Consider the following 24,121-nt stretch of genomic DNA (forward strand, 5'->3'; position numbering starts at 1 on the left):
TGTTCTTGACCACGCTGTAGGATGTTATCAGGCTGCAAATAAGACCTCTTAAAAATATTCAAGTCCAGCCTTTCCAACAGAAATCCCATAGGCCACCTTCACAATCTATCCAATGCCTGGTTTGATGGGAAAAAAACCTCCTTTTGCCCTACAGTAATTCAGACATGTGTGTAATTCAGGCACATCAGGACTGCACACCCAGCAGAGATTTAACTGATCATCTGAAACATCAATTTCTGTAAAAGACAAGGTGAGGACTCTAATTTCCTTGTCCTTCAACACTGTACAGTCATTTACAGAATGGCAAAGAGAACGGGGTATCTTTATAACCAATTAGCACTACAATTCCAAGTTCAAACGAACGTTCAAGTAAGGTGAGCTGAGAACCTGCTAACACTTCATTAGTGAATTTTACCACTTTTCAGATGTGCTCCTTTATCCATTGAGGAATATATGCCCACGAATGAGAACTAAAGGATCCTCATTACTGCTATAATTGAACAGAACACACTTCTGATGAATTGCTTTTTAAGAACTTCTTCTGCTCTTCTGTGCCACAGAGGGGTATTTGATGCTGAGTTAAAGCAGAATGCCACATTTCTCTATGTAAATTGAAAATTTTAGGAGAACCCTGTGACTTAAATTATGCTACATGCTAATAACACACATCATGATATTTAATGATATAACTAATGAGAGATTCATGGAAAACTGTTGTTTTATAACCATAATTTTATAATTAGCATTTTAGTTAAAAAAAAAAAAAAAAGATACATTTCTTGAATTTGAGGTATGGTCTTTTTCTACATATTCAAATACTCTGCTATGATGGCTGGGTCATATTAAAAAGTCTGGTGCTACATGGACTAATGGCCAAGTGCAAGGTTAATTTCAGTTGAGGAGTACATTTTATTTTTGAATAGCTGGAAACAAAGGTGCCACAAATAGGCTGCTATAGAAAGTATTCACTTATTTTTCAAATACTCAACTTTAAATTATAAACTTTAACCATTTTATCCTTGCTCACTGATAAGCTTTATAGAGCTTGCCTTCTATTACTAGAAACGTGATATTTGTAGCTTTGCAAAACATTCATCTGATGGGCTGAAATTTTTCATGCAATTTTCTCCATAGATCTCCAACATAATTGAGAAGGGGAGAAATAAAATTGCTCCAAAAGCAAACACAAAAACAAAAAACCAACTGAAAAGTTGATTTGATATTTATGAGATCAAGAACAGGAAATATGATTCAAGATCCTCTCGCCTGAAAAAGGAAAGTTTGAGAAATAAAAACATATGCCTATATAGTCCTCCTTGAGTCTCAGCATAAGGCTAAAGAGGACAGGAATACAAAATTACAAACTTTTTTCAGAATACATACAATAGAATACAACTTTTGCATAGGATCAGTCACAAGGTTAACCCAAACATCTCCAGGCCTCAGTTTGCTGCCTGTTGACTGGGGATAGATACGTATAAACGTGTGAGCACACACCTCACATAGTGGTTGCAGTATTTAAAGGGCATTGTGAAATGCTCAGAAGCAATAAAATGACAAAACTAAGTACAAAGAAGAAAATGGCTAACGTGCTTATTTCCATTAAAATCTGAGTTGATGTCAGAGTGTTTAAAAAAATTCCTAACCACAAAATCTCTATAAATGATATGATTCCCCATTAAGGTATAATTAGCTTTTAAAAATGAGTTAAACAGCTGAAGAACCAAATGTTCTCCCACATGAACAATAACTAAATGGAAATCGGTATGATCTGCTCAAACCTGGAACATGAGAGATGTGGTTTTGAGTCCTGGCCCTGCTGCAGACCTGCTATGTATAGATAGAATAAGGCCTGCATGTTAGTTGGTTTGGTGGTATTGTAAATTCCATGAAATAGGATGGTAATACTCAGACTTGTAATTATGTACAATTAACAGTAATTATTATTGTTAAACCATCTCTTGAAAATTTGTAACGAACTGCTGTTAACAATGGTTTTAATATGTATCATTATCACCTAGAGCTTAGACCTTTTTACACTGCATGAATGAAAACCACTGTTTAACAATGGCTGCTACCTACACCACAACCTTATTTCGATGTTGTCTCTATGCGTTAAAAAAATGTAACTAACATGCAAAGGGACAAGGCTGGAGATCTGCTAAGTATGGTTTGTCTTAACTAGTCCTACAGCACAATTTCACAAGGTTTGTTGCCAAACATAGCAGCTGATCAAAGAAGTCAGAAAGTGCACATGTTCATGCTGTCAATCACGAGACAATCACACAGCTTGGAGCTGCTGTCTGTGCGTTGGAGTATCACTGCAGCCAAGTTGAATGCCTATGGTTAGAGATATGGAAGCAGTAGAGAATTGTAGATCTATGTAAGCAGTAATGGACTTTTGTCAATTTACCAAGTAATTAATATTCATTTAGCTGTAAAGGAAGCCTGAATATTCACTAAACTATAGGATTCTGTGTAGAGCTGTGACTCAGATGTGGATATCTTACATAATCTCTGGGCAGGTCACTCAATCTGTCTTACCTTCTCCTCCCATTGGAAAAAATGTTTAGCTTCTCCTGACCTATGTCTGCTCAGACTGTTTAGACAGCAGTCTGCTTGACACAGGGACTGCTTCTTTACACAGACAGTCAACTATTTACTTGTGACATATGAAAGGTACTGACACAGAAATATTGCATATTTAAAATACTAAGCATAACTCAATGCCGTGCAGAATAATGACTGGATTCTACTTAAATTTTATTGTTCTGACAGAGAGAATCCATTGCATGCAATCAATTAGGATTGCATGTTTGAAAAGATCTCTCTCCCTGCAAAGCTGCATAGTAGCATCAGGAATTATAAAATATTATTCTTTAATTTGTAAGGTCTCACAAACTACAAAGTACTTTGTGCTTTGCAGGTTTAAGCGACTGTTCCAGGTCAGCAGTTCCTAAATACCAGTAATTCATGAAGCCTTCTTCCGTTGATAAGCAGTATAAAATCATTTGAGAAAGCAACTACTAGAGTGTAGTTTAAAGGAGTAAAACAGAAGGTTAAAAAAATAGAGAGAGAAAAGGTAGCCTAAAGCAGCAACTTCCTCACAAAGCAGAAATCCTGTCCTATTTCATTCCTGTTCATAGGGAGCTATCTTCTTAAATATACCAAATAGCTCTTTTTTTTTTTGAACTAGCAATCTTAATTTTTAAAAAGTCTTGTCAAATATCATTTTAACAATAATCAATGAATTAATGCAATCATTGTGTCTATAAATAACCTACACAGTTCCTTTTACATCTGTTTGACCACAGATCAGGAAAGAAACATCTAGTTAGTCTAATTTTGTTTTACTTTTGTGGACTAATAAGGTCCAAGCACATCATTCCTGGAGAGATGCGTTCTTCTCCCAGACTGCTAAGCTGGTGCTGCAGGAGGAACAGGGCTGATTTTCTCCTGTCACACAGCACACAGTGTTATTTGCAATATTTTATTCACATCTGTGCACACATTCCTCAGCTACTAGCATACAGGAGAAAAAATGTCAAATCTCTTTGATCTCAGCAATCTGCCATTATAAAATGGAAGCATTCAGTCATTAAATTCACATTGAGAATTAGAAGTTACTTAACAAGTAGAAAACTCATTATGGAAAAAAGTGCACTACTTGACTTATTCAACTACAACAAAACTTAACAATAAAGAAATAAAAATCATAAACTCATTACCTCTATATCAATATAGCTAGCAATACATAACACTACTTTTGCAACACTGAGCTTTTAAAATAACCTTATTTTTATTCTTTAATAACATAATCAATCTACTTTGAAAAAAAAACAAAACCAACACCTACAATCAAAAAGAACAAACTACCCACTAAAGAAAACTTCTACCCACAATGAAGTCTACCTACCTACATCCCTCTAAGTGTTGGTGTTTTACAGGAATCAGTCACTGCACCTCTCTCTCCTTCAGTCCTCCATCAGCTTTTCCAGTTACAGAAAGGAAGATGAGCTCTGCAATCAGAACTTTGAGTTAGCTGAAGGAATGATTCAATGCAGTCTCCTCAGTGGCCTTAGGTTTGTTTTTATGCCCATTTTATGTATTGAACAGGGGTAAAGCCTGGGAGAAACAAGAATTGTAGAATGCTTTAGGTTGGAAAGGACCTTAAAGATCACCTAGTTCCAAACTTTTTGCCATGAGCAGGGTTACTACCCACCAACTAAGGCTGCCCAGGGCCCCATCCAGCCTGGCTTTGAGCACCTCCAGGAATGGGGCATCCACAGCTTCTCTGAGCAGCCTGTGCCAGCACCTCACCACCCTCTGAGTAAAGAATTTCTTCCTCACATCTAGCCTAAATCTCCCCTCTTAGTTTAAAGCCATTCCCCTTTGTCCTATCACTATTAGACTGTGTAAAAAGAAGATGGTATGTCTGTACATCTAAAGTGGTAAGTATCTGGAATCTGGAGGACCTTCTGGAAGAAGGATATTATGGGGCTAAACGTATTTTGAAATCTAAACTTTAACTTCTTCTTCCTTGAGAAGAACTGTAATCTGCTGAAATAAAATAAATACAAAATAAAAAATAAAAAAGCATTTGGAGCAGCAGTTGTTTCACTGTTTTAGACTTTTAAGTAATCAATGCTTCATACATGGTGACCATCGAATGTATCAGCCATGGCTCCTGCACTTCTTGGGGTACCTTTCCTACTAGCAACCTATCCTCAAAATTAACTTTTATTCCTTTTCCTCACCAGTCTCTGTTGTCCTAGCCATGTCTTTATTCAGGTTTGCTTCCTCATTGCAATTGTGGGAAACTGAAATAACTTAATAAGGAAAACAATACCTATGTTAGCAGAAGCAGTAGTTTGATCTAGAACGAACGTTGAGATACACTTCCTTGTAAAACACACCTTTGATAAGATCTGATCTCCTCTCAGGCACCATGGTGTGCTTTACTGCCTCTACCAAATATGGATTGGCAAGACACAGCAACCTTGAAAATATCTCTAGGATTGTGTGTCACAAGGAGCTTCTTCTGTGTCACAAGGAGGTCTTCTGCAGCATTGTTTCTATTGGACTTTCTACCAGATACCTTGAAGGTAGGGTTAACAGGATTAAAAACAGGATCCAGAAGCACTATGTGAACACACCCATGAAATGAGGAGATAGGCAGCAGTGTGATACCAATCTCCCCAGCCGGCTGCGAGGTGATGCAGCGCTGCCACATGAGGTAGATGGGAAGCAGCCACAGAACACGATACTTTCCAGCAATTTTGCAAGTCCAAAAACTGGGAGGGAGAAGAAACCCCTCATTCTTCCAATTAACCGTAGTTAGCACAGATTGAGATCTGTGCTAAATAAACTCTTGGACAAGGCTGGCTTGACTTTTGGTCAAACAAAAGCATCTGCATCTCCTGGAATTCACCTCAGCTTTATGCGACAGAAGAGACGCTCCCTTAGATCACTCCGAGACCGTTTTTCTCAGCTCGCCTTAACAGAAGGAATTGAGGAAACACCCCTCCACGTTCCTAAAACCCTTCCGCGTCAGCTTATCGCTAGCTTTGGAAGTCACTCCTGCCTCTGCCCGCGGCAGCCGCTCCAAGAGCTGCGGCCAGCCGTACGCTGCTATCGCTGTGGTCTCAACACCGCCGAAGGCAAGGACGGGCACGGCCGAAGCGAGGCGGAATCTCCCGCTTCCCAGCGGGCCCCACCCACGGCTCCGGCGGCCGTGAGGAGCCAAACTTCCTCGGGCTGGCGGGCGGCTCCGGGCCGCCTCCGCGCGCCCATTCGGAGCGGGTGACGTCAGGCGCGTCACGTGCCGCCCACCGTCACGCCGCGCGCGGGGCGCCCCTCCGCCAATCCGGTGGCGCAGGTGCCGGCCGAGCGCGCCGTTCCGCCCGGGGCCGCCGGCCAATCCCTTCCGCCGGCGGAGGAGGGACTTCCGCCGGGAGCCGGAAGCGGGTCTCTCATGCGAGCGGGTGGTTGAGTCTCGGCTCGGAGACGTTTCGGGCCCCGCAGCCGCCGCCGCCGCCTCCTACCCCGCGCCCCCCCCTCCCGCTGTGCTGCCGCCGCCCGCGCCTCGTCCCGGCCCCGCCCCGCTGCTCCGCTCTCCTCCTCCCGGCATCCGGCGGCGGCGAGGCCCCGGCGGCGGCGGCGGCGCGGCGAGAGGCCCCGGCGCCAGCGGAAAGCCCGGCGGCGGCGAGAGGCCCCGGCGCCCGGCGGAGACCCCTGCGCCCGCCCCTCTTCTCCCCGTCGAGGCTCGGCCCGAGGGCGGCGGCGGCTGCGACAGGTGAGCGCGAGGGGCCGCGGGGCCCATCTGCGGCGGGAGGGGAATGGCGGAGCCGGGGACCGCGGGCCCCTCCAGGGCCGCCCCTCGCGCCCCGGGGAGGCGGCCGGAGCCGCCATCTTCCTACCCGAGGCGACTCCCGGGGGAGCGGGAGGAGGAGGAGGAGGAAGGGAAGGAGGAGGCAGCCGCCGGCTCGGGGCCTGGCTGGCGGCGGGACAGGGCGAGGTGCCGGGCCCGGCCTCCTCGGCGACGGAGAGGCAGCCGGGGAAACGCTGCCGTGAGGCCGGCGGGGTGCCGCGGGAGGGCGGGCCGAAGGCACCGCGACGCGGCCGTGACCCCTTCCCGAGGAGCGCGGCTGAAGCGAGGCGGGCGGTGCCAACCCCTGACGGGGAGCTGCGCCCCGAAGAGGTGAAGGGGCTGCGCCGGAGCCGTGCGGGTTACGGAGCGCGGGAGGAGCTGCTGCACGGAGCGTGTTTTGCACCTGGGATTCTCTTGTTGTTGGGCCTTTGCTGGCCGCTGCCGTCAAGTTGTTTTCACTCTCAGTTTCAGTTTGTGCAGATGCTCGAAATTACTACGTAGCTTTGCCCACTGTTTAGACAGATGCGTGCTTGCCAAACAATGTTGTACGAGATTCCTTCGTGGCAGATAAGTATAATTATTTATATTCTGCAGGTATTGGAATTGAGGCAAAGTGGTTAAGGCTTGCCTATGGCCACAGAAAGAGTTGGTTTCCAAACCGCCATTTAAACTTGAGTCACAGTTGGGTGAAATTGTAGCAGTTCTGTTTTCCAGCCTCGTGTCTAGCTCTGGCCTAGTTTTGGTGGCCACATCTGAATCTTCAACGAAGTTCTTAGAGCAGTGCCTCAGGATCATTGCTGCAAAGCATTAACCTTTCACGTGGTTTAATTTTTATGTAAATCTTACCTGGTTTGAAAGGATTGGATAATTTTTAAAAGGTCAAAGTGTGTTTTGTTCTTTTTCCTAACTTGTTAGGATTTCACAACTCCAGGATTTTGATTTGGATCTGGAACTTTTTATCAGCTGAACTTTCACTTGTTTCCTGCTGACTTGGAAACTGTTCTTCTAGTTAATTCTTAAGATACGGAACTAATCAGCTTATTCGCTCTGGCGATTAGAATGGCATTGATGTTTTCTATTGGATATTATGTGTTGTGGGCAGGGAACAGCAGAAGAAAAATAAGGTATGGCCTGATGTGGTGAATACAGAAATAGAGTGCTTTCTTATACGTAATGTCTACAGGAAATTTTATTCTACTAGATGTGCTGCCATTTTTATGGGTATGCAGTTTATGCAAATAGCCAAAATCAGTGTTGTGTTTAATTGGGCTGATACCTGAAGAAGGAGTGGTATTCCTTGTTGCCACTGAAATATAAGGTTTGTATAAATAAGTTTTTAGAAACATTTGATCTCTAGGATATTCCCAGATAAGTGATTACAAATTTTCTTAGTATTAAATTGGGTCCTTACTTGTAAGTAATGTTCGGGAATAGATTTATTTTTTCCCCTGTAATTCTTTTTATTGTGTGTGTCTGTTTACACATGTATGCCTTAAACAAACAGAGAGATCAGCCCAAGTGTGTTCTGTGTTGGTTGCTTTTTATGGCTTGCTCTAATACAAATATGCCTGTAGAAAGGCATAGGTGATTTGTGTGTAATATGTACATTTAGATCTGTGGCTGGAACTCAAATCTGGTTCAGTGCAGAGCAAAATGGTGGAGACCTCAGGATTTTGATTTCTTTTTAATTTCTTTTGAGATATGAAGTGATTACAGGCAATCTCCAACTTTGATATTTAGCTTCAAGTGAAATTAACTACTTTGTTTATTTTATTGAAGTGCAAAATAAATACCAGCTTACCTTTGTGTAATCTACGTGTGCTGGGGAGATATGCTGCTGTGTTTCTTAAGTAACATATCTGGCAGAGGTTTTCTTTTAGATTAGTAGCGAGCTTAATTGGCACAGCCATATGAGCTTCCTTAAATATTTAGTACATTGCCTACCAAAATGCACCTTCTAGATGCAGAAGAGATATTTCTCACCTTGGTGCGTGACAAATCTGAAGTGACAAGTAGTAATAAAGGAGTTGTAAAGAACAAAGTAATGGGGTGTAGAGCTTCCAGGAGTTTAAATGTTTTTAAACCAGGTTGCTTTCTGGCTCTTCAGTGCTTAAAATGTTTGATTTTGTGATTCCTGAATACATATTTATCAGATTTGTAAAGATAACAGCTGGACGATACGAGTGAGTGCATGGAGCATTTGATTCATGCTTTCTGTTTGTGTTGGAAGAAGTGGGTTTATTCAAAGGCTGCAGCCTGACTGATTTTGAAGAACAGCATCCTTCTCTTGGAGATCTTTGAAAGAAGATGCAGAGGTGGCTGTCAAGGTATCTAGGGAATGTGGTGTCAAGAAGGCTGTCCCTGGTGCTCAGGAAAGGGCAGAAAAGGCCATGTGAAGAAACCAAGGAAGCACAGTTTCAAACCTGGGGAATAGCAGCCTTTGGGAAGCGCAATTTTTTGCATGTGTGTATATGAGGATCTGGTTTATGATGTAAGATGCTCGTTCTGTTAAAAGTGATCTATATAATAGATATGTATCTTTTGATTCTTTAACATTTCCATGTATTGTGATGTCTTCAGAAAACAGGTCACTGTAATTCTTAGAAATGACTGCGTTTATTCTTGCGTGTAACTGTTAGTATTAAACTCACATGAGCCTTTAAAACTATCCTGTAGTTTGCATTCAGAATGGGAACACAGGTGCAAGTGGAAAGGAAGGATGTTACAAAATTGAACGTTGTAAGGAAGAAAATTAACCCCTCCCCCTGCAGTTTTGTAAGAGGAAATAGTATGTGGAGAGCTGTGTAGAAGATGATTAAAAACTGCTATTGTAGTAAAAGGCTCAGGAAAGGGATTTAAGCAGTCGTGTTCCCTAAGCAAAGTGTGCGTGTGCTGAATCTAATATGTTTTATGACATAGATCTGTTTTATATGAGCTGGAGTGGTTAAAGAGCTAGCCAGCTGGATGGCTTCTCACAAGGTAAACCTGGTCATCAAATTAGTGAGGGGAAGATTATCTAAAACTCCAGGTTTAAAATAATACTTGTTTTATGTGATATTCTTGAGAAAGAAACTGTAAGCAAACTCAATCCGCTCTTACAAAGAAGGAAATTGGAAATGTGAAGGCTAACTTCTCCAAAGCTTTTAGCCTTCTTGTGCTAAATTTGGGGCAAGCCAGTAAGTCATAACAGTAGAACCTGAAAATACTGAGCTTGTGAAGCACTTAATCTGAATATGAAACTAGCAATAGTGATATTTCAGCAGGTCAATAAAAGTAATTTGATGCTGCACAAACTGGATAATTGAAGACCCATTTCTGTTACAGCAGCATGTATTTCTGAGGTTTTGTCTGACAATACAAATTATCCTAGAACAGTAATTTTGAAGAAGTTTGTAGAAGTTGATTTTTATTTTGTTTGTACCCGCCATTCATTTACATTTAGCAGCTTTCAAAGAGCTGTAAAAGAGAAATATTCTGTCAGCTGGTTCACAGCTCACATATCTGAAGTTTTCGTGAAGTGTTGGAGCCAAGAATAGATCATCTGTTTTTTTCATTGGTCTTTCATGTTTGTTTGCTGTCCGTGCTGCTGCTCTGTGCCCTTTCCAAGGGGAGAGTGGCTTCCCCCCATTAGGAAGCAGGTGCCACAGAGTAATAGCTGCAGAGAACAGGGGTACTTAAATTAGGTGTGACTGTAACACGGCATGATTTTGTGATTAGGATAGCTGTGACGGCGTTCTGTGATGTGTGCTGCTGCAGGTATTTTGTGTCTGGCTATGTGTTTCAGGAACAGCAATTAACTCCAAAATAGGAAGTCTGACGGAGTTACCAGTATGCGGCCAGCTATTTAGCCTAGAACATTGCAGAGAATTGGGGAAATGCTGTTTGGACGCCCTGATGAATCACCAATTTCTTTGAGCCTTAATCTTTTCTAACACTCATTTGCAGTGGAGGGCTGGGCTGCGCGTATTCTGGATCCTGTCAGTCCAGCTCCTTAATGGGTAGCTGAATGATGTAATACAAAAGGAATCATTCGTTCATAAGCTGAATGGATTGCCGCCGCCTCTGTGCTTCCAGCAGCTCTGTTGTCCGCATAAGGCTATTGGCATGTAAGGAGCTGGTGTCCCCAAAAGTATATCCTACAGAGAAGGTTTGTTCAGGATACCTTTGTATCATAGCCATCTCAAATGCAGTATACGTATGTACAGCTGCTGTACCTTAAGCACAACTTTGGGTTTTGGATGGATGTACATGGAGACAGATACAGGATGTCTGCGTATATCTGCCATGGTAGCTTGTGGCGTTGGACTTACAAAACCTTTATCTCAGGGACTTCTTGGAAGTCCTTACCACTTACACTGTTAAAACTGCACGTAAACTGATAGCAATGTAAAGACTTAAGAAATGAGTCCTTCAGATGCCGTCAGTAATTCATGTGGAACTTTTTCAGGAATGTACTGTGTTATGAGCACAGTTGTGGAACGTCGCTTTCCATCTGAAGCTTACTTCTCAAGCTGTGATGGGCTTCTTGCAAGTCAGTTTAAATACTGAATCGTTATATATTTAAGGTTTTTTCACATTCTCTTACACAAGGTATTTTCTCTTTGCTTAATTAATTCTCCCTCAATTTCATACTGGTTCTGCCCTGCTAGACTCTGGAAATAAGTGACAGTGGAGAAGTATTAATACTTTATTGAGGACATTTGTGAGACAGATTCCATCTGTCCTGGTAATGATGTTACAGGCTCACGTGACAAAATTGCAGACTTTTGTTATTCCATGAAAGATATTTCCCTGCAGATCGAACCTTCTGCATCTATTTTCAAGTATTTTATTATTGTAGGATGTCAGTGAGGAGACTCAAGAAATGAAACATTACCTAAATAGCAGCTGTATCAAGGGAAAAATATTTAACCATTCGGTACAGCTCACTTGTCAGAAACAGCAAAATGCTTGAGAAACCTGCCAGCAAAGTCAGTTGCCAGCTTTATGGGTTTGTTTGCTGTCAGTGCTGGTATGCATAAGCGTAGTTTTACAGGTTGTGATGCTGTTACAGGTTGCCCCACAACAGAGGCTCACTCTGACTGTTGTTCAAATAAGGAACTGATGAATCAACAGGACAATGTCCAAAGTGGCTTGCTTTTTCACAGCCTGACGCTGGAGGTTTATGCTAAAATGTTCTGAAGTGTTCAGCTGGTTTCTGACTTGTGCTCTAACAATTAGAAAACAGCAAAACTGAGTAGTGCATCAGGGCACAGCTACTTCAAGCACCGAGTATCAGAGCTTAGCAAGTTGCTGCCTGTACGTCAGAATTTGCAGACTTATCTCTGAGTTTCATTCCCATTCACTGTTGTTGCTGCCCGATGGATAGGGACAGAGAATGATCAACATGCTGCTGTTTAAATCAGCAAGGCAAACAATTTGGGCAAAATATCACTGCCTCTGTTGGAGTGTCTCCAGGATCATAGGTCTGTATTCCTGTTCCTGTTTAAAGCTTAATGTCCAATTATTTCAGTACCTGTCTGAAAGGCTTGGGCTGGGGGAATCTTGTTTTTATGAGCCTGTTGCAGTTTAGTTTATTGAGCGTTTTGTTACAAGTATAATCATATGAATTAACATTGTGTGTTTTAATTGTTTGGATTCAAGGTATCAGTGGAATTTATAGGAGGGTCTGTTCTCTGTTATTTTGACTTGCAAGGAAGGATTATTGTGCTTAAATCCGAGCTCCAGTACTGGAACAGTCTATCCTCTAACAGTGAGTCAAAACCTGAATTACCTGTAGTTTTGATTACAGTGATACTCTGAGAAGGTGGGATGCTACAACTTTGAACAAATGTGCACCCAGTAGGTGACAGATTTTAGTACAGTGGTCCAAAAGTAAGCAAAAACATTGACTTCCTCTTACTATTATAGAGTCTTAAAGTTAAGTGATGCTTCTCCTCTAAGTAGTTTAATTTCACTTTAGCTTTGGTCTTGAACATGTTTCAAAACATAAACCAACACATTTTATGTAAAGGAATGCCTTCCAAGTCATCTGAAGCAAACTCCAAAGCTTGCAGGATGTACATCCTAGTTTGTAAGTTTTGCAGAATTGTTTATTAAAATAACTTTTGCATACTCAGTGGTTATTCTATACATTCCTTTTGGAAGAAAACTTGGTATTGCACCTTTTTTTCTTTACTGTAATCATTCATGCCTTGTTTGGCTCCACATATGCCTTCTTGGACTTCAGGTAGGAGCAATTCCTTTTCTGTCATGGCTTCTAAGACCTTTTTTGGCTGACGATGTATTGTAACAGCACTGAAACAGCTGTTCTGGTGGTATGCATCAGTTCTTGTCTGGATTTCTAGGTGTACATGTATTTGCATCTGAGCTCCTTGGTTTCAGATCTCAGCTTCCCTGAATTAGGCATGCATTGTATGTTTCAAAAATATGATGATAAAGACCTTAAACGTAGCTTCAAAGCTTGTTTGTGCTTTGAATTATTCTTTAAGTGTCCTGGAAGCTCTTAATACAGTGTCCAACCTCCAGTTTCTTAAGCACAGCGCTGATTGCAGACTTGAAACATGAAATCTAAACAATAGCAGTATGGTTGTTCTAAGATAAGCCTTCTAAGACTTGTAAAAGGACGTCAGACTTCTAGCTTTGGGACTGCCTTAAGAGCTGACTTTAGAGCTTCAAGTGATGTTTTTGGACATTCATAATGACAAACTGCATCTTCTCCTACCAACTTCCAGGTTCTGAAGAAGATGCTGTCTGTAAAATTTTGCCTGGCAGGTCTGAAAGGAGCAGTTACTTCTTTTGCCTTTGAGAACTGTACTGCTTGGAGTCGCTAACAGATTTGTAGCATCGCATGATATTGGCCATTTTTGCTTAGCAGTGAAAAGAAGTACGCGGAAAACTAAAAGATCGTATTGGTAAATAAGGAGGAGGAACATCCAGTAATTGAAACAAGGAAGTTCATTGTTCCCAGCATTGCTAAACTGACATTCTTCATGCACAACCTTTAACTTGCTTCCTCTAAGCAAGAGCTGAAGCAGTTGGTACTCTGTCATGTGTCATCTCCTGAAGACTTAATTTCTTTGAAGAGCTGGAACAGGCCGAACTGCGCCTTAGCTTTAGAAATTTGAGCCTGCTGTTAAGATACTGTAGAGCTTTCCCTTGTTTTAGGAAATAGATGCAATTCATAAAACCACAGGTCTGTTTATGATGGGACTGCCATCTGGAGTTGCTGGAAGTTCATTAGCCAGCAAAGTTTGGTATCTTTTCCAATTTTCATTCTATTCCAGGATCGATTTCAATGCCGGAATGAAAATTGCCTGTCACAGTGAAAGGGCAACAGTTTCTGTGAACTTTATCACTGTGTATGAACTTGTAGCATAGCTAAGTGTTGCTTCTTTCAGTTGTGGAGTAGGAATATTAATCTCTCCAACTTCCTTTTAACAGATACTTTAAAAGAAGAAACAACCTTCCACTAAATGAGAGCAAACCAGCTATGCTGGGAGGGAAGGTTAGCAAGAAAGCGTATCATTATGCACGATAGTATCCTTGCACTGTAATTTTTTATCTGTACATGGAAGAAGATAAGACAGACTTGGTATCTGGAATGCCTGAGTAAGGTCACTAGCTCGGAATAATATGGCAGAACGGGGAACTATAGGTTATAGGAGAAATATCTGAGAAGCCTTCACACGGCTTTTTCTGGTAGTTGTGTTAATCTCTTCATTGAAGTGTTGGCTATGGGAAGGACTAACATAGGCTGAAGATATTTGGAAGTTTTTGTAAAGTTTATCTTATTTTAAATAGATTGGAGTTCAGGTCACCATCTGGTGTTCTGAATATGCTTATTTAAAAATTACAGAAATGAAAATAACAGTGTTTTATGAAATCCATAGGCACTAGCAGTTACCAACTTCTGCCCTGTCCACTCCAGGGGAAGCGTCAGTTTTGTTTCCGGTTCAGTTTACTGCTCCTAGTCAGTTGTGCTGGTCTTCTGCTTTCCTCATGTACAGAGGTGTTGTGCAATTGCTAATTTGTGTGACCTCAGTGCAGACGGGCAGTGTGGATGATGATGGTTGGTGATTAATTAGATGAGAATTTCTGTTTGATGGTGCTAAACTTCAGAAATGTATTTTTGTGACACTTTCCTAATGTCTGCATTAAAGGAAAAAAAAATCTGTATCAGTGCACAGTGTTTGATATTAAAAACACTAGTGCTGCATTAAAAGCCTGGAATTTGTAAGCATAGACATATGTGAAGTTGTTGAGAAGCTCTGTCTTTCAGAGAAGAATGCAATTAGCCTATGGAAGATCACACCAAAGCATCTACAGTTAATATTTGTGTAGCAGGTAAACAACTTCAGCAGTGAAGTTTCTATATTAAACATTCCAACACATTTTATTTGCATGACCTCAGGTTTGACTTACATTTGCAGATCAGGATCCCAGCACACTAGACACTGCACAAGATAGGCTGTTGCTTTATAGCTCAGCTGTACGTAACAGGTAAATGTGAATGGGTGGGAGCATCCCAAGAAATGAGTGAGTAGTGCGTTAGGATAATATATGATGCCTGTGCTTTGATGAAGGCCTCATTAGTGGGCTTCTCTTGTCTGTAGTTCCATATATATTTAAAAATATTGTGGATGGAGCGAGCTTCCACCTTGCTCTACAGCTTCTTTTAATCCACGTCAGCTGTTAATTTCTTTTTTTATTTTTTTTTTTAAATACTTGGGCACTATTTTGGCTGGCTGTTCTTAAAGAATTATGTGAAAACTTAGTTTTCCTCCTCTGGCTCATTTAACGCTTCTGGTGTCATACACATTGGAAGCAGAATCAGGTATGGAATGCTGTGGAGAATGAGGAGTCTGGAGCTCCAGGCTTGTCCTGCTGGAGGTGAGTGAAAGAATAGTTGACCTATGTTAAGGCTTGGATGGTGGTTATTTTTTTTTTGGTTTTGTTTTGTTTTGTTTTCCCAAATGAAAGGAGCAATGGTTTGTATTGATCTGTTCTTTCACTCTTCTTCAGCACAGGCATTCTGCTAGGATTCCTTCTGTCAGAATTCTGCAGCTGTTTCTTGTATTTGGATCTTTTCTTGCTTTTTTTTCTTCTCCTGCGGGAGGGGGAAGAAAAAGAGAAATGCTGGGAGGTGAGGTGGTGGTCAAAAGCTGACCAAAGTTAGTGACTATTTTATTGGAAAATCATACTTTGAATTACTTAACGTAATTTGCTGGAGTGGCAAATTTCTGATCTCTTTCCTGAGGATGAAATGCAGGATTTTGGTAGGCCTTGGTAATGAGTGTAGTATTTGGAATTCTGTAGTTGAAACCATTCCCTAGATAAGAAGTACCAGCTTTAGGAGAATGGGCTCGTGGAGCTTTGTGATCAGAAATCCTTTCTGTAAAGGTAACATTTCACCTTTCAAAATTATTTTGGTTTGGCTCAGCTAACAAGTTGAACCTTGCCAGTTGAGGGATTGATGAGATAATGCACAGTAGGAAGAGTGTAGAGTTTGTTTTAATTAAGTTTGGTACTTGAAATCTGATTTAAAAAGAAATCTTACCAGACATACAGTAGTTATATTAGAAATAAAACATGCAGCTGTATGGATAACCTGCAGGGTGTGTGCTGTAAGTCCACTTAAAGTGAAGAAAACAAGCTTGTGGCTTGGTGATGGATGTGCTACGTGGAGCAACTCCAGTTAATTAATACTCTGGATTTTATGTTGTGTGCTTCAGTCTGCAGTCAGGAAAGTGCTGCTTCAGACGTGAAAATTGAGAACAAGCTGTAAGCAAGCTTAAAATTGCTCGTGACACAGTGTCTTCTTGTCTCTTTAGGGCACAAGTACCCTTACAGGCACAAGAACTTCTTCCCAGTGGATTATTCCTGATCTAGTGGACACTCACAGCACTCTAAAAAGACAAGTTTTCTTAGATTATATTCTATGAAAGAAGTGATGCATTGCATTTCTGGGGAGGACATGTTCCATAGGCTCAGTTCTGTTCTTTGACTCTTACTCAGGTGTATGCAAGACACCTGCATGTAAAACCTGTCCTCTTGGTGTGCAAGATGATTGCAGAAATTAGGATCCCCTTCAATGAATGGATTTCCTTTTAGGCATGTGCATTTAAAATACGGAGAATAAAAGACTAGATTTAAATAGCAGAATTGTTTGTTGGTGATGGTTATCTCCTCATCTTGTGTGTACTGTCAGAATGTTTTTTCTTAATGTTTTGGATTAGATGAGTTAACAAGGCTGAACGTTCATGCACATCCCTCTATTCTTGCTATTGACTGAAAGACATTTTCATATACCTCTGTATAGAACTCTTACTTGCTGGTATCAGGTTTCTTTGACGTTTTACCACCTTTGTTGAGTAACTTGCTATGTTGTGTCTCTTGGGCAGCTAATTACTGCTAACGATCTGAATTTCTATACTTGCAGAGTAATCAGTTCTAGTGTGCAGTGTCTGTGTTTGTGTTCAAGTTAGGATCAGAAGGCGTAGTACAGAAGTGATTTGCAGTCTCATCCTGAAGCCTAGTGCAGAAATGCTTGATAAATCTAGTGGTTCCTTTGCATAGCTGTTCTTGAAATTTCAATCATCCTTTGAGGAGAGACTACATTTGAACAGATAATGGAATTGCAGGATAGTTTTGGAAGCTATCAACTACATCAAGAACAAAAAGCTTCTGTTTGTTTGTTTGTTTTTAAAAACAACTTATGAAGCAGAGGAAACATCTCTAAACTCCTCAAAACAGTTGCTTTCTGGTGCAGAATGTGCAAAAAATACAGCCTTAAATTCTAGATGGTCTGTCTGGAGCTCTGTGTCTTGCTAAGAGTGTGTTCTTGAAATGCTTTCATGTGCCAGCATTCCTGTTGTGGGTTCACCTGCTGCGGGGCTGCACGCGCTCCTCTGCAAACCCCGCATTTCTGCACTGGTTTGGGTTCTTCCTTGGGAGTGCTTGGGCATAAGCCCTTTCCTTGGCAGGAAGGAAAAAATGAAGAAACTCAACGCCTTCCAGCAGTCGTGTTGGCACTTGCACTGGATGTGTGCGTGTTCTGAAGCCTTCATCCAGCAGACTTTGATAACGTCTGGGCATGTGGTCAAACGAGGCTCCAGAGGTGAAACTTTCAACTTTCCCCCTGCTGTTTAGTTAATTAGCAGTTAAACAAATCGAGAGCCCTGTGCTGATTTTTAAAATAGTAGCGTATTCAATATTGAACTTTTACAGACACATGCTGTGACTATTTATGTCATGTCAGCTTTTTAATTGCAGTTGTGTAATGCAGGGTTTACATCTTACGTAGTCAGGATGATGATTGCACAAATTGCCACCAACGGATGTGCTTCTTTGCGTTGTTGGATTTGTTTTTTAATGGATATTTTGTCTGCTTTAGTAACGTAACCACTTAATAGTATATTTTCTTTTAAATAATACTGTGTCCTGGAACATCACTTGTTGCATCTGATGGTGTGAAAAGATTTCCTGTTTTGAAAGAAAAGATGGGAATCTGAAATCTACATAGAGTCCTATCCTGGGATTTTTGTGAGGACCATCAGAATGATGATGCTTTGTGTGGCTACCTAATCTGCAGAGTGGTATCACTTGTCCCATGCAGTGGGATGGTGGTGCAACTCTGACATTAGCAGTTGAAATCTTTCTTGGAAAGCCTTCTAAAATGAGTACAAATTTGCAAGCTCCAATTTTTAACACTTCTCAACACTGAGATGGAGGGAAACCTGCAGCCGTTAAGCCAAAATTTGCTAATTTTTTTTGGTGTTTTATCAACATTACTACCCTGGATATGGTAGCAGCTGGAGTGAGAATGTCATTAACTCTTACCACATTACGTATAACTTTGGGTACTCAAAGCACTTGTGAAACTAAGAAAAGTTGTTTTTTTTTTTTTTGTTTTTTTTTAAATGGGAGCTAATACATTAAATTAATAACATGCTTCTAGAAGGGGATGTTATTTCTCATCATCAGTAATCAGCTAAGTCTGAAGTCATCTGCTAAAACTAAATGCTGTTTCTCAATCTCTTAGGTCATGGAAGTATAAGGCAGTTTTATGGCCTATTAGGAAGGTGAGATTAGTGTTTCCGTTCTCCATTCAATACCTGGCTTCTGCTTTCAAGCTTACAATAGAGTCCATAGTTTATGTATCTACCTTAGTTATCAGCAGATTTAAGATTTTTCTTACAGCAATAAATCAGCTATGTGCTAGCCTTGGCAGGTGCTGGAACTCTTTTCAAGGCTGAAGTCAGCAGCACTTCTGCTTGCTTCTCACAGTCCTCACAGGTGCTACAGGGGTGTGAGAGATGGTGAGAAAAGTATGTGAGCCCTGGCAGCGGGAAGAAGGCTTCTGGCTACAACCAAGTTTGTTGTGAAGCTTATGCTGAGAAGTGCACCTCTGTTTTGAAAATTGCTAAGGCTTCCTCATGTTGCTGGAAGAGTGTTTGTGCGTTAGCCTTGTGAGGAGTTTATCTTAACCCCTGTTCAAAGTTTCTAAAATATTTGTGAGGAAGAGTTGTCTGCAACACCAAACTAAAATCTATTTTTGTTTTTGCTTGCTGGAAGAGCAATGAAAAGATCTTTTATCCTAGCGAGCTTTTTTGTTTTATGGTGTTGCTGTTTGCAATGTGAATGTTGGTTGTCAGCACTTGCATTTGTAAATCGCTTTTTAAGGGCTGATTACGCTGGGCTGAAAGTTGGCCGGCAAGATCTCAGCCCTAGAGCATTATTGTGAGTTTTGCATGTTTTTAAATAACAGATCTATCTGGCTGGCTTGATGGAGAGAATGCATGCTGCTACTCATACCTTTGTAACTGTGGGCAGCAGAACAGACTATGTAGAAGCATGCTTAGAATACGAGTTTAAATAAAATAGACTGCTTGTAATGAAAGCAGAGGTGTGAGGGGATCACGGTTGCGCCTCCCGGAGTCTGGGGGCATTCAAAGAGGTGCTGTAGCAATTTTCAGTCCTCTGTAACAGCTGAGTGGATGTCTTCTGAGATGTTCCCAAGGTTGTGGTGTGTGTGGATGCGCTGTGTGCCTGTAAATATCTTCATGTAGTTGAACGTTAACTCTGCCAGTGCTCCAGGATACCAGAAGCTGAACTAATGTGCAGTGTAAAGGTTAGTCTGATGTTGGCATCATAATGACACACACGTGTTGCTTTTGGATAAGAACAATCCCAGCTGCAGTTACTGAGGCATCCGTACACGAATGGTCCTGTGGTTCTGTACCTGTGTAGGCATCCCATGGACCATCTTTAGATATGATAGGATGCTTACAGCAAGGAGCACTCAATTTTGTCCATAAAGAATCAAGCTGATGGCTTTTCAAAAGTTCTTTTTGTTTGTGAAGATGATTATAGGTGTTTGAGGGAAACCAGTTCCACAAAAGCTGGAACGTGTGCTACCACTGTTCATCAGACCGTTCCCTTTTGTAGCTGCTCAGATGTAGCACTGCTGGCCAAGTGCCCACAGGGACAGATTCAGTATGTAGACCTGTAAAGAGTTACTGTGCCTATCATCTTTGTTCAAATGAAAAATCACCTGTTAATACACGCTTTGCCCTTCCTGATGCAATTAGCAATATAGCAGACTGAGTAGCGTGATAGTTTGAGGAATAATAAGGGCTTCATGGCTGAATTTTTTTTTTCCAATTAAAAAACCACAAACATGTTTTCACTTGTCTTGTAATCTTTGAAGGTTAAGTGTCTTGCCAACTTGGAATCCAAGTTCAGGCTGCTTTTATAAGCTGCAGTAAAATCTATTCAGCTTCTCTAGGACCAGGAGCTGGAAGTAAGTGTGTGTGTGCCTTAAGAGGAGCTTTGCTCTTGAGTTAGTGTAAGCAAAGTTGTTCAAGTTGACTAATTATTCAATGATCAAATGGCAAGCCAGAAATAAGAGGACTTTTTTGCTCTGCCACAGGGATTGCTCCCTTACGTCACATAGGGTCTGCTGAGCTGCAGGCTGGTCTCCCACTTACTGCAGCACTATGTGTTTGTGCAAGTGTACAGCTGACCAGCTAGCCTGTCTGTTAAGGTGGTGGACAAATTAACTGCTCAGTGGAATGAAAATGCTTATTGCTGTGTTAAAATGCCACATTTAACTTGCAATTTTGACTACTGAATTACCATCAAGAGAGGATAAACTATCTTCTAAACTGTCGATCCTCATCTGTAGTTGCTATCACTACTGAATACTGAATCTCATTTCTGTAAATAATTTTGTGTATGAAGATATTTATAGTAGCATCAGTATTAATGAAAAACTTGCTAAAAACATCCTGTCAATAGCCTTTACCACTTAGTTATTTTAGGGTTTTTATTTTTCCCCCTCTCTGTGAAAGAACACTGCTTTTTTTTCCACAGATGCTTTATTCTCTGACATGATAGTCATGGAAACCTGCTGTCACACAGGTTTTATGCTGTAGGAGACTGGCAAGTGGCGGAAACATGAATGAGACTAACTTTCCAGCACAATGCATGAAGTCATATTGAAGCACAGCACGGTGGATGGAATTTTACAGCAGAGCACTTGACATCTTGAGGACCTTAAGCATCCTGACATACTAAAATGCACATAACTGCAAAGGGAACTCCCTTATTCAGGATCTTTCAGTACTGTGTACCCACCGGTAGAAAGGCAATAGCTAGTCACTGTTGAAAGGATAGAACTTAAAAGGCAGGTTGAATATCTAGTTTGAACAGGTTATAATAGTATTTCACTTGTTTGAAGAAATGTTTTGATGGAAATTATAGAAATGCAACTTAACAATAATGCAAAACCCATATATTTAATGAAGTATTTTTTTCCACAAGGTCAGTGGTTTTTGTGTGGAGTGTACCACATCAAATATGTTTAAGCAGTAAGAAAGAGCAATCCAAACAAAGTCACCTGGAGTCCAGACGTGGTCTGTGATAAGGGTCGTGTGTAAGCTCATCTGAAGGTCTTCTGAAGATCAGTAGAATGATGCACTATTCTTACTGCAACTTGAAGTTTCTCTTTTAAACCACCAGTAATGGGAATATTGCAGTCATCTGCTATCTGTCAAGTTGACTATCAACTTACCTACTTTCAGCCAAAATTAACTGATTTAGCTGAAAATTTTGTGCTTGATGGCTGCTCAGCCAAAGTTTTGCAGGGCATACGTGTACTGGAACTTTATTCATTTTGTTGGCATCACATGGCCTTAGTTTTTTTTCCTGCCCCTCTCCATGGATTTACGAAGTATTGGTGCTACAGCTATGTACCCAGAACGTGCTGAGCCTGGAAGGGAATGTGAATATGAGATAATCAGGTGGTGCCGAGACGTGTTAGGAAGTACCTTGATTTGGGGATCAACGTGCAAAGTGTATGATGTTATTACTGACTGAAACGTAGCAGTTTCTGTAGAGTTTAGCTGGTGGATGTAACTAAAGCACATGCCCGCAATTAGTGCAAACAGCAATGTAGATCATGTAGAGTGAGCACAATGCGCAAGTCTTGTTTCCTTTTTAGAAAAAAAAATCTGAAATTTTAAGACACTAAAACCAATTTCTTTAAAGAACATTAACAGGAGCTTTTAGCAGAAAGCTTAGACACCTTCCTTAGTGTTAATGTGCATGCAGCTTCCCACGCGTGGGTTTGAACAGCACAGAATTGTGCTATTTAATACTTGCTTTCAAAAAATTGCTTTCACCCTCTGTAGGACTTTTATTATTTAATAATCTACAAGCATCCCAAATGAATTCCAGACTTTCTCCCATTTAGGCTGTGTATGTGTGGGGTAGGACAGTTCTTGATTTCTTTTTCCTTTGCTTTTCTTGTGTATTTAATTTCTCCCATACGCGAACAGCTTCTCATTGAAGTCGAGGGGTAGGATGTTCAAACAGAACAAACTAAAACTTCAAGCGTTTGAGTGATGTGCATATTGTTCTCTTAAAAACATGTTTTTCATGTGTTGACTTCTTACATTGGTAGCATGGAATGATGTTCAGCTGTTTATCTAAGCTGGGTGTTTAGTCCTGTCTGGAGTGTCAGCTTCTCTGTAAGAGTGTTGAGAAAACAGCTCATCGTCAGAATGACTGTAGTACGGATGCTTGAATTGGTTTGTTGCATAGATAAACAGTATAATTTCATTTGAAAAATTTAGGATGCACTAAAGCTGTTGTCCTTTACAAAATATAGTGTAGCATGGATTCACTGGGAGGGCATAAAGCCATGCATTGACTGGAATATGTTTTATCTTTAGCAGTCCAGGTACCATAAAAGGAGCTCATGCGACTAAGGAGTAACTGTACTGCTGTGTTCAGTGTATTGCAAAATCTTTATTTCTAGGAGAATATATAAATAAAAAAGTATGTTAGAGCTTGTTTGTAGTCCTTATAGAGAAGAAATATTAAAAAATTACCCTGATTTACCTCCTGCTGTTTACTTTTTGAGACTTTATAATTCAGATAAGCTTTTCCTTTTCTTAATGACTAAGTCTTTTTTAAAATAACTCTATTAAATAATAGCCTCAAATTTCAAAGCTAAGCCACTCAGACATCCAACCCTATTCATTTCTCCACTTGTCAAATCAAATAAAATAACATTTTAGGATGATGGAGCAGAACAACTTGTTGAGCGTTGCTAATATAGCAGAAGTGTTGTAACATGCTTCCTACAATTTGTGAAGATTAAGCGATTGTCAGAGTAGTTGTAGAAGACAAAGGCTGGTTTGTGACTGGAATGCTCCTTAGTAAGTGAAGTAAATGTACCAAGAGGTGTAAAGAAGGCGTGATTTGAAAACCAGTCTGAATAATTAAGGTGAGAATGAAATTAAACTTTTCCTCCTGGAATTTCCCTACCCAGCGTGATGTGAGTGTTCTGCTTGTTGCTCATCTGCATTCCAAAGGCTGCCAACTGCTACGAGCTTCATGCCCTCTGCCACAACTTTTTTCCCCAAACACATTACTGACTGCGTCAGAGTTTTGGCTGAATCACTGTGGTGCATTGGGTATGGCTGTGAATTCTCAGAAATATCAACTGTCACTTATAGGATCTTTTTGTATTTCCACAGCTTACAAAAGTGACCAGTAAAGTTCTCTCTGAGCAGCCAAAAAGCAGACAGCTCATGACTTCTGATCAGGACACTAAAGTTGTGGCTGAACCGCAGGTGCAGCAAGTACAAGAAGTTAAAGACGGTTCTCGTCTGGTAAGTATTCTAACTAATTCCCATCATATAAGTTTTGCATGAATGAGCTTTTTTAGTATGTCTTAATCAGAATTGTATCAGTGTTTTGTAAGTCGTTTGGCAACATAAATTATTAGAGCAGAGCTATTGAAGGCGGCTACATCTCCATACCTGGTAGCAGCACTAACATTTTTTCAGCACCGTGGATGAGATAAACTACGTATTACAGCAGTTTGCCACTTGTTAAAGTACAGGTCTTTGTAGTTTACACAGGAATTGTATTGCCAGTCTGAGTTTCTGGCTCACAGATAAAGATGTGAGTAAAATGTAGGAAATCCATTCATCATAACTAAGAGTAGTGGTTACCCTTACGTATAGGAAACTGCCTTCTGTAACAGGAATTTTGCTCTGTCCGTTCTGCCAAATGGCATTTGTTGCTGTTTCAGTGCTGCTGTGCAGGATCCAGTAAGTTGTGTTTTGGGATGCTTTTGGCAGATCACACAGCAGATAGTACTGTATTTATAAGTTGAAGTAGATGTTTTTAAGAAGATTAAATACTTGATTTGTGTATAAGCTTTACTCAGAAAAT

The 24,121-nt window shown here is 40.8% G+C and overlaps 1 protein-coding gene across 2 annotated transcripts in view; it reads left to right on the forward strand.

The window, feature by feature from the left end:
* The first annotated feature begins 6,220 nt into the window (after positions 1-6,220).
* LARP4B (La ribonucleoprotein 4B) overlaps positions 6,221-24,121 on the forward strand; it is a 52,778-nt gene continuing 34,877 nt past the window's right edge. For both annotated transcript variants that reach the window (XM_042888424.1, XM_042888425.1), the window contains exons 1-2: positions 6,221-6,295; positions 23,419-23,553. In XM_042888424.1, the coding sequence (XP_042744358.1) occupies positions 23,473-23,553 (81 nt within the window). In that variant the 5' untranslated portion in view covers positions 6,221-6,295; positions 23,419-23,472. The remainder of the gene's footprint in view (positions 6,296-23,418; positions 23,554-24,121) is intronic.

The sequence above is a fragment of the Lagopus leucura genome, unplaced genomic scaffold (genome assembly GCF_019238085.1).
Source record: "Lagopus leucura isolate 7727_CA_CO unplaced genomic scaffold, USGS_WTPT01 Super-Scaffold_100157, whole genome shotgun sequence".
In the NCBI taxonomy this organism is placed as follows: Eukaryota; Metazoa; Chordata; class Aves; order Galliformes; family Phasianidae; genus Lagopus; species Lagopus leucura.